This window comes from Stylophora pistillata, chromosome 13 (genome assembly GCF_964205215.1).
Source record: "Stylophora pistillata chromosome 13, jaStyPist1.2, whole genome shotgun sequence".
Taxonomy (NCBI): Eukaryota; Metazoa; Cnidaria; class Anthozoa; order Scleractinia; family Pocilloporidae; genus Stylophora; species Stylophora pistillata.
The window spans coordinates 7,997,999-8,008,650 of record NC_142531.1 but is presented as its reverse complement, the minus strand read 5'-3'; the positions used below and the strand labels follow the sequence as shown (position 1 = coordinate 8,008,650).

General features: G+C 41.0%; 1 protein-coding gene across 2 annotated transcripts; it reads left to right on the top strand.

Annotated features, from left to right (window-relative positions):
* Positions 1 to 5,178: 5,178 nt before the first annotated feature.
* LOC148717462 (uncharacterized) lies at positions 5,179 to 9,899 on the top strand. Of its 2 annotated transcripts, none has more exons than XM_088743649.1 (7): positions 5,179 to 5,330; positions 6,450 to 6,563; positions 6,894 to 6,989; positions 7,335 to 7,448; positions 8,161 to 8,268; positions 8,773 to 8,946; positions 9,592 to 9,899. In XM_088743649.1, the coding sequence occupies exons 1-7, from the start codon at positions 5,264 to 5,266 to the stop codon at positions 9,600 to 9,602; spliced, it is 684 nt and encodes a 227-aa protein (XP_088599775.1). In that variant the 5' UTR covers positions 5,179 to 5,263; the 3' UTR covers positions 9,603 to 9,899. The 2 variants fall into 2 exon arrangements, with proteins under 2 accessions (XP_088599775.1, XP_088599774.1); XM_088743648.1 differs by lacking the exon at positions 5,179 to 5,330 and adding an exon at positions 5,385 to 5,927.
* Positions 9,900 to 10,652: the final 753 nt, after the last annotated feature.

Sequence of the window (10,652 nt, the reverse complement as noted above, 5' to 3'; positions counted from 1 at the left end):
TGTCCCTACTGTTCCTCTGGTCCTCTGTACCCACTGTTCATCTGGTCCTTTGTACCCACTGTTCCTCTGGTCCTCTGTACCCACTGTTCGTCTGGTCCTCTGTACCCACTATTCCTCTGGTCCTCTGTACCCACTGTTCTTTTGGTCCTTTGTACTCAGTGTTCCTCTGGTCCTCTGTACCCACTGTTCCTCTGGTCCTCTATACCCACTTTTCCTCTGGTCCTTTGTACCCACTTTTCCTCTGGTCCTCTATACCCACTTTCCCCTGGTCCTTTCTACCCACTGTTCCTCTAATCCTCTGTACCCACTGTTCCTCTGGTCCTTTGTACCCACTGTTCCTCTGGTCCTCTGTACCCACTGTTCCTCTGGTCCTCTATACCCACCTTTCCTCTGGTCCTCTGTACCCACTGTTCCTCTGGTCCTCTGTACCCACTGTTCGTCTGGTCCTCTGTACCCACTATTCCTCTGGTCCTCTTTGCCTACTGTTCCTCTGGTCCTTTGTACCCACTGTTCCTCTGGTCCTCTGTCCTTACTGTTCCTCCGGTCCTCTGTACCCACTGTTCCTCTGGTCCTCTGTACCCACTGTTCCTCTGGTCCTTTGTACCCACTGTTCCTCTGCTTCTTTGTACCCACTCTTGCTCTGGTCCTCTCTACCCATTGTTCCTCTGGTCCTATGTACCCACTGTTCCTCTGGTCCTCTATACCCACTTTTCCTCTAGTCCTCTGTATCCACTGTTCCTCTTGTCCTCTGTACCCATTTTTCCACTGGTCCTTTGTACCCACTGTTCCTCTGGTCCTCTGCACCTACTGTTCCTCTGGTCCTATGTACCCACTGTTCCTCTGGTCTTCTGTACCTACTGTTCCTCTGGTCCTTTGTACCCACTTTTCCTCTGGTCCTTTGCAGCCACTTTTCCTCTGGTCTTCTGTACCCACTGTTTCTCTGATCCTCTGTACCCACTGTTCCTCTCGTCCTCTGTACCCACTGTTTCTCTGGTCCTCTGTACCCACTGTTCTTCTGGTCCTCTGTACCCACTGTTCCTCTGGTCCTCTGTACCCACTGTTCCTATCGTCCTTTGTGCCTACTGTCCCTCTGGTCCTTTGTACCCACTTTTCTTCTGGTCCTTTGTATCCACTGTTCCTCTGGTCCTCCGTACCCACTGTTCCTCTGGTCCTCTGTACCCACTGTTCCTCTGGTCCTCTGTACCCACTGTTTCTCTGGTCCTCTGTACCCACTGTTCCTCTCGTCCTCTGTACCCACTGTTTCTCTGGTCCTCTGTACCCACTGTTCCTCTGGTCCTCTGTACCCACTGTTTCTCTGGTCCTCTGTACCCACTGTTCCTCTCATCCTCTGTACCCACTGTTTCTCTGGTCCTCTGTACCCACTGTTCCTCTCGTCCTCTGTACCCACTGTTTCTCTGGTCCTCTGTACCCACTGTTCCTCTGGTCCTCTGTACCCACTGTTCCTCTGGTCCTTTGTACCCACTGTTCCTCTGGTCCTCTGTGCCTACTGTTCCTCTGGTCCTTTGTACCCACTGTTCCTCTGGTCCTTTGTACCCACTGTTCCTCTGGTCCTCTGTGCTTACTGTTCCTCTGGTCCTTTGTACCCACTGTTCCTCTAGTCCTTTGTACCCACTGTTCCTCTGGTCCTCTGTGCTTACTGTTCCTCTGGTCCTTTGTACCCACTGTTCCTCTGGTCCTTTGTACCCACTGTTCCTCTGGTCCTCTGTGGTTACTGTTCCTCTGGTCCTTTGTACCCACTGTTCCTCTGGTCCTTTGTACCCACTGTTCCTCTGGTCCTCTGTGGTTACTGTTCCTCTGGTCCTTTGTACCCACTGTTCCTCTGATCTTTTGTACCCACTGTTCCTCTGGTCCTCTGTGCCTACTGTGCCATCAATTATCTGGTGGAAAAACACTTTCTATATACAGGTGACTGGTAGCACCACCCGCGTTACAAAGAAAGTCACCAAAACGATCATGACTAAAACACCACACGAGTACATACGGGTAACATACGAGTAACATGCGAGTAACATACGGAACATACGGATACATACGAATACTTACGATTATCATGCGATTAACATACAACTAACATACGAGTAACATACGGGTACATACGAATACATACGAGTAAATATACGAAAAAATACGAATAAATTTTTATGCAAAGTAACGACAACTTAAGTAAAATATAACATGAGAGAGCAAAAGATATTTGATATTTACTAGTCATGTATTACTTCCCCGACTAAGGAAAGATTGCGTTACAAGACCAAAGATCCTTGATATTAAACTGGTGGCCTGGGGTCATGCCACAGTTAGTTACATCTACATCGCGGTTCCTTCCTAAACTGTGCCATCTGTAAATCAGTATTACGCTCTTCAATCTGTTCAGTGCACAGTAAAGATTGAACGCGTGAAGACCATCCACTACGCGACAGGCCAATTTTCAGTGCACATCGGATTACCTGACGTGACCCCAGGCCACCAGTTTAATATCAAAGATCTTTGCTCTTGTAACGCAATCTTTCCTTAGTCGGGGAAGTAATGCGTGACGAGCAAATATCTAATATTTTTTGCTCTCTCGTGTTATATTTTACTTAAGTTTTTGTTACTTTGCATAAAAATTCACTCGCATGAATTTTACTCGTATTTTTTCGTATTTTTTTTACTCGTATGTCTTCGTATGTATTCGTATGTACCCGTATGTTACTCGTATGTTAGTTGTATGTTACTCGCATGTTACTCGTATGTATTCGTATGCATCCGTATGTTCCGTATGTTACTCGTATGTTACTCGTATGTTACCCGTATGTACTCGTGTGGTGTTTTAGTCATGATCCACCAAAACGGCGTTAAAATGGCCATTGGCGACAAAGCAGCTACGGAATAAGGTAAGACTTTACGCGTTACATTTCTCGCTTTTATTATCCTTTTTTTTTATGATTTTTCCTCTTTTTTAACGGCCCACGCTTGTGCTTAAAATTCGATCTTGATATGTTAGGTATTCCCGTTAATGACCCTTAGACCCCAAAATCACACACAGTACGCTTGGGTTGCCTCTGGTTAACGTGCGCCTCGAAATTTGAAATGGCTTCATTTTCTGAGATCACCCGTGTGTTTCGATGACATGAAGATTGGCTGGTAATTAAGAAAATGAATATCATTGGTTATACCTAGTTGAGATGAAAATTTGACGCCTGAAAACCACTCAGCCGTGCAAGGCCAAAATATCTTGGGCTTAGTCAGTAGTCCCTTCTTTTCGAGCGCCTCACTCATGGAGCTCCAGCGGCGCATCGGCGTTACTCCAAGAGTTTCCCGCGGATTACTAACATCACTGATATTTTTTTGACTCGCGAGACGTGTTTCGCCGAAAAGGAGAAATTACTCGTGGGCTATTGGTCCTACTGAGTTACCTGCGTGCAGACGTCTCCTACTGGGTGACGTCTACACGCAGGCAGTGCTTTGAGATGTTTGTAGTGAACTCTGGTGTTGAGTTGCACTTTGGCATCTTCTGTTTTTTCTGTCTTCTTTATCATGACTGTTTTTATTTTACTTTTTTCGTGGTTTAAGGGCCCATTTCTAACCTTGTTGCAGCGCGGTCGTTTGTTTTTGTTTAACTAGCGCTTCTGATTGGTCAGTTATTTCTACTTTACCACATTGTGAATAAAGGTAAATCCAGATTGGCGCAGACTCCCCATGTGGCTTTTGTGGTCGCGTCGCATTATCGCCTTCAAATTGTAGTTTTACTCTCACAAGTGTGTCGTAAAGGATTTTTTTTTTTTTTTTGCGACAGATGATCGGAAGTTATACAAAAATTGTTTTCAGCAAGGGCTGATTGTGTCTTTAGGTGGATTGGGAGTTTGTGAAAGCCATTTCTTAGTCATGTCATCCTACCAAAACCGTAAATCCCAATGCCCTCATCCTGTATTAAGCGGTTACCCATGGAGGGAGGGGAGTGGGGGGGGGGGGTGAGCGCTTAATAAAGGTTCCACAGATTAAGGGATTAAGGGTAATATAAAAAACGATCCGCAACGCCACTTAATGGCACAATTGGACACTAAATGTACAGAACCTCGCTTAAAATGCTACCTACTTTCGTTTCGGGAGAGAAACACGGGTTAAAAATTACTTGAAAGATTATTCTTTATAGAGGTGAAATCACAGTGATCAGGGAGAAACAGATTCGGGACTTTGACAACCGACCGCTTCAATCTCAAATGGATTACTAATTCCTTATATTTTAGTTGTGATGGCGTCACGTGAAAACCAAGAAGGGACCTTCCGCAAACCACGACGGCGACGGCAACGAGGACGTAGCCAAACAAAGGAACTAACGGACAGAGCAATAGCTCAGCACGAGAGCTTCAAAATTTGAAAATGAAAAATAAATAAACATCCTCAATGGCATTCATTTTCAAAACGTTGTAAACCATACACAAAAAAAAGGCATTAAAATACCCTGAATAAATTACTCTAGGAACAACCAAAGAAATGACTGCGAAAAGGAATTGTTAACCTGCTACCTATACCTAACTGGCCAAATGAATGAGTGAATAAAATGCATTGTAACTATTATAGCTCCTATACGGAAGGTCTGAATGGGGTTAACCGACCTTAAAAGAGGATGAAAATGCTTGCTGAAAGTCCAACGCAATTTATAAGGGTATGCTGGATAAAATATCGGCATTTCCTTTCGGTTTGTATTACACTTTCGATGAGTTTTTGGTTCACTTACACAAGAGAAATGCTCATTCTCTTTTTCTTCCGCTGGAATCAACGAAAATTGGAGACGAGGTGGGTGCATACCGACCTTTAAACCCCCTCTAGCTCCTTCCCCCGCCAGTCGGACTGGGAAAGAGTACGTGAATTTCTTTCACATTTATTAAATGAGGTAACAGGAAGTGGGGAAAGAAACGGGATAACAGGAAGTGAGACGCACAAGAAGCGCGAGGATGGCATTTGGTAACACTAAAGCAAGAGGGGGAAAGAGAATTTTTTTAAAAAAAGTGAGAAAATAAAAGATATCTAAGGGAGGAAGCGGCCGAAATTGCTAATTATTTGCGAAGATGTGTCTAGCTGTGTAGAAAATTATCAATGTCACGATCGCAGAAAGAAACTGGGGAGGACTTCAAAACCATGTTAAAATAGCAAACGGTAAGGTTTTTATTTTTATCAATGATTTTTAATTGTCATCTTGCAATACCTGTTACAAAATTGATATATGCTAGGCTTTTCTTGATCTTTCCTCAGGCTCAGAGCGATGACATACGAGACAAAGTTTGCGAGAAATTTAAGGGTCAGTGGTCAGTGTGTCAGTGACAATTATAGTAAGTAGGAGTAACACTTTTTTATTCTGTTTTTGTTGTCTAAACATAGAAGATCAGTTTTTTCGGAAGTAGAAATTGATGACTCTACTTGAGGCATTTCCTCGCCAGCCTAAGGTTTACTGAAGATGCTGCCGAGTGCGCATCGATGGGTTAAAATATTTGACACTGTAACGAAACTGGGAGCCCGTCCTGTTTTCCTAACTTGCGTTTAGTTGCTGTTCAATTGCCTATCGACTAATTAACTAGCTCAATCAAATTTTGTGATTCAATCAATAAATTTTCGGAGGATGTCGGGCGATCGTGGCGATAAACGATCCCACGTCCGCATTTCCGACCACATCATCGTCGCCGCCCTCGAGCGTAGGCGGAGTATCAGTGTCAGCTCGGTCGAGCAATGTCAGCCTTTCCGTAAATATAAGAGCGTCGCCTATTTGTGAAATCAGTTCAGCTCAGTTCGACGAAGACCAAAGTCACTTAAACTTGAAAGATATTTGAGACTATTCGCGGTGGTACAGTACCGAAGCTTTGAGATGAATACACCTTTGGTAAATGTTGTTTTTGCCATGCTCTCATTTACGGTGTCCTCAACGGCGACAAGTAAGTTATACCGTATACATGTATTTAGTTATCTATTTCGTTGACTTTGCATTGACTGACTGAAAAAATTGTTGTAGTTACGGAAAAAATTTGAACCATGCAACCGATGTTTTGACTGGCAGTGGGGAAAAAAAAAATCCTTTTGTTAACCTGAGTGGAAAAGCTTAACTAATGAAATATGTGACAATGATAAAAACATTTTGTGCCAAAGAAATTGTTTCGGTACAATGTCAAACAGCGTAAAATGAAACTGCTAAATCACTAAAATGATTAAGAAAATAACTCGATAAATAGTGTTACTCTTGAATGCGTGTTGCACCGTAGTTTGGTACCATTTTGCCGTTGATAAAGGATCTAAAGATGACTGATAAAACAGCCAGAGTTGAAGAAGATCGCTCTTCAGAGTGGAAAAGCCTGCTTCTCTTTACACATATTTCTATAGGAAATGACCTGACCTCGCTTGTCTCATGATTTGAACATAAAATCAATACGGACGATTCATCATGACTATTTCTCCCGCAGCATGTCGAGACAGAATAACAACCCCAATTTGTCAACACTTTGTCCAAACATATCGTGACTCCTGCGAGTGGGCGGAGATGAAGGATGGTTGCGCGTTCACTTGTAAATTTTGCGGTAAGATATCAATTCGTTTAAGTAATTTTACTTTTCTGAAGGCTAGGAGAAACTGAGCCGTTTTCGTTTACAGTATAGTGGTGGGTAAAAAAAAAGCTAACTTCAAGCAGCCAAAGATTGAAGCCAAAAGCATAAATCAGAGCAAATTGGACATGGGATTTCATAGCGCAAAAGAGTACAATAAAAGGGTAGTCAATAGTTTCAGATGTCGAATAGTATTAGCTTTGTTTATTCCTTGCTAAGTTTGTCCAAAAACGCGACTCATCATGTGGCTACCGGCACATTGAATTTAACTGAAATATGTGTTTACTTTGCTCTCTTTCTGAATAGTACGCCCACCAAAATGTGCAACCAAGGCCAGCAGATACGGCTGTTGTTGGGACAAAAAAACAGAAGCAAAATCATATGCTGGCGATGGTTGCCCTGGTAGGAACATTTCTGTCATTTTTTTTTTTATTTTTTTTGTTTTTTCAATTTAGATGATATTACTGCTGAGCAATGCGCTCTCGTATCTTTCATTTTTAAACCGTGGCAATTTGTGAGATATTCACATAGAGAATTACACACCCTTTTTTTTTTGTGGTTACGTGGTCAATTTCCGTTTTTGTGGTTAGAGAGGGTGTAATGCAAGTTACGGCTTGCAAACTGTTGGTGACGACTTTTGGTAAGATTTGAGAAAACACATGTTTAAGTAACTGACAACGATATTCCTGATAAGAGATCACCACATTGCTGCATGAATTAAATTCCTCCTTTTTATTCTTCGAACAGAATGTAGGGATCAGTTTCCAAGCTACTGCAGAGAGAGAGTTGCTAAACACCCAAGAAAAAGCGCTTGTAATGAGCGTGGCACTAAGATGTGCCCCAAAAGTTGTGGCGTTTGCGGTAAGTAAAGCAAAACCTTATTGGTAAGCTAAAAAGTATAAGATGAGGTCTTTATGTTTGACTCTTTTTGAAACTGAATCATGAGAAATTCTCGATATCATTGGTTATCAGAAATGTGATTTCAGAACTAATAAAACAGTTAACACGCCATGCCTGTGAAATGGGGCAATAGGCATCATTTACGCCAACTGTTAGATTCATATCCTCGTGGGAAAAAGCCAACTGTTATTTTTCTTTTTTGGTATGAATACGTTAACCGAAGGTGCTTTTTTTCTCAAAAAATGGTAACAGAACTCTGTGTGGGCCAATTGTCTGAAATAGTACTCGTCCTTAAAAGAATCGGCTTCCCACTTGGTGGTCGTTTGATTATCTTTACTGACGCGAATGAGTCATGTCTGAATTGGAATCCATTCTGTTCTAAAATGAAACTGACTTGAGGGTTGTTTTTCAATTCTGAGTGATGCAGATACAATCGAAAAAAAAAAAAATCATGTACCCATCACCACTATGTCCTCGTTTGCAAATGCAATGATCTCGCAATATAACTGAGCCTGGTACATGGTAGTAAACCCAAGATAAACCAGGAAATTCCACTTGGTTTTCTGCGCGGCTATCAGCTCTTTTAGATGTACATCTTTGTGATCATGCGAATATGCACATTTAGCATAGAAAAAATCGTATTGCTGACTTGGAATTTTTATCTGTTTTGTAGAAAACAAGGCCGCAGCGGCTCAAGTGCTACCTCAATGTCTTTATTCCCAATATGGTTGTTGCTGGGATCTTACCGCTGCCCAAGGACCTTTAGGCGAAGGATGCGTTGGTGAGTAAGAATGATGAGCCTTGAAGAAATGCCACCACATTCATTTGCTCAAAGAGAGGGAATACACGGCTAATCTTAATTCTCCACCCTTATGCACGCCTGATATATATATATATATATATATATATATATATATAAACGAATAAACAAGAATACAAAATACAAATGTGAAAGAAGGAAATTATACTAGTTCCTCGAGTTTCACGCTCTAGGGGATCATCATCATCTGATGATCGCCTTGAGCGTGAAACTCGAGTAAATTACTAGTAATAATTTCCTTCTTTCACATTTGTATATATATATATATACATTTTTTTTCTTACTTCTAGCCCTTAACAAAACTGTTTACCCGCTTTCGGATCAAAATATCTCTTAAAAACCCAGCTCAGTTACTGCGTTCCCTAACCTTTTTTATCGAGAAAAAAAGAGGAAAAAGAAAACTAAGGAAAATAGAATATATTAGCCACAGTAGTATCAACATGTTATATACGTTCTCCTATGCAGCTTGCAGAGACCGCCATGGTTTTAAAAGGCTTTGTACATTATGGAGTCATTACTGCAAGGACGAAGCTTACAAATATGTTTATAAAAATGTCATCGATAAGTACAGAGAAACATGCCCCATGACATGTGGAAAGTGCAGGATAGGAGAGAAAATGTTGGATCTCTCCATTTACAGTGAGTATAAACTTGGTGCTATGCTTTGGTGTCATGATGTCTTTGAAGGGAAGCTTTTCATAGTTTTAGCTTCTTATTTGAGCTTTTGTAAACTTTGCTAAGGCTACAACTTACGGAAAAATTACAAATGTTTAATTTATTTCTTGGCTTTTACTTTCTCTCCGATCGTACACCTTCTCCAAGCACAGATCCAAAGCTATTTCCAAATGTACCACTGCATGTTCATGCCTGTCTTATATGATATAACTATTTTGAAGAATTGAGTCAGTTTGCTAGACATAACGTCTCGTAGTCACGTTCGACGCACTAAAAACTACTATAAAACGAATACAAGAATTGTAAAAACGTGTAAAATGGTATATAAAAGTCACTTGTAAAAATGTAGCGGAATTCCAAACCGCTACATTTTTACAAGTGACTTTTATATACCATTTTACACGTTTTTACAATTCTTGTATTCGTTTTATAGTAGTTTTTAGTGCGTCGAACGTGACTACGAGACGTTATGTCTAGCAAACTGACTCAATTATCGAACACGTTCCTGGCCTCGGCCCACAAAATTTCATCACAATATTTTGAAGAACGTGCATTAATTTACATTTTTTCCCGTGCAAGTTTTTCAAAAATTAATTTTTTTTTTAACAGGGAGACACTGAAATTATGCATTTATATGAGGCGTCTAGGACGTCATTGGTGATGAGCTAAAAGGGAGGATTGGAAGCAATGAAAGGAGATGCCAGCTTGTTTCAATAATTTTGTAAATTTATTAGCATACTTTTAGCTATCAAAGGTTGTACATTTTAATGTCATTATATTTATTATATACGTTATTATTGTTATTATTTATGAACAAGTTTATAACTGTCATTGTCGTTATTATTTGTTTAACGCGCTAGTATTTAATGTATTTATGAACGGTGTTAAAATGACAGATTAAAATGGTCAAACACTTACTTAGCCCAACTTGAGCATGTTAGTCCTGAATAATAGATTTGTTATTTAGTAAATAAACCCCTTCGGGCGGCTGGTGTGTCGGCTGATAATGTCCGCGGCTGAGAGATTGTCCGAAAATTGAATATTTGGCCGAGAAGCGAAGCTTCAAATGCAAATATGAAATTTTGAGGACAATCTCTCAGCCAAGGATATTATCAGCCGACATACCAGCAAGCCAGAACGGGTTTATTTATTTCATAACCCTCCCATTAATTTTCACATCCCAATTAAACTGCGCGTAAACACAGTAAAAAAAGCCAGTAGTGATCCGATGGCGAACGCGCGTGATTGACGCAAGCAAAAAAAACACGAGTTTGGTTTCCTTCCATGTAAATAGGAGAACGGAAAAGTTGAAACTCTTGTGTTGACTATGTTTCCTTTTTAAGGAAAAAATTGGAGGACAAATATCGACGCGGACGGAGGTTATTGCGTAATAACTGTCCTGTGATTTTGCACCACGTGACGTAGAGTAACCAATAAAATCGCGCCAAAATTAACGGGTGGGTTATAAATATACATATATATATAATTTCGCTGTACTTTTGGACTGACAGACTGACCCACTTGTGTAAAATGAGCATCAAAGAAATCTCATTGACCATCAGCCAAAAGGCGCACAGTTCAGAGAACCAGAGAGAATTCAAAACAAATGCTTGTAACCGAGGGGAAGTGTGAGAGACTAAATGGCAAATGGATTTATTTTTCATCCAGAG

Coding starts and splice junctions, on each gene's coding strand:
- LOC148717462 (XM_088743649.1), top strand. CDS start 5,264: ATGACATACGAGACAAAGTTTGCGAGAAATTTAAGGGTCAGTGGTCAG. Junction 6,564..6,893: donor GTTCACTTGTAAATTTTGCG/GTAAGATATCAA, acceptor CTTTCTGAATAG/TACGCCCACCAAAATGTGCA. Junction 6,990..7,334: donor TGCTGGCGATGGTTGCCCTG/GTAGGAACATTT, acceptor TTCTTCGAACAG/AATGTAGGGATCAGTTTCCA.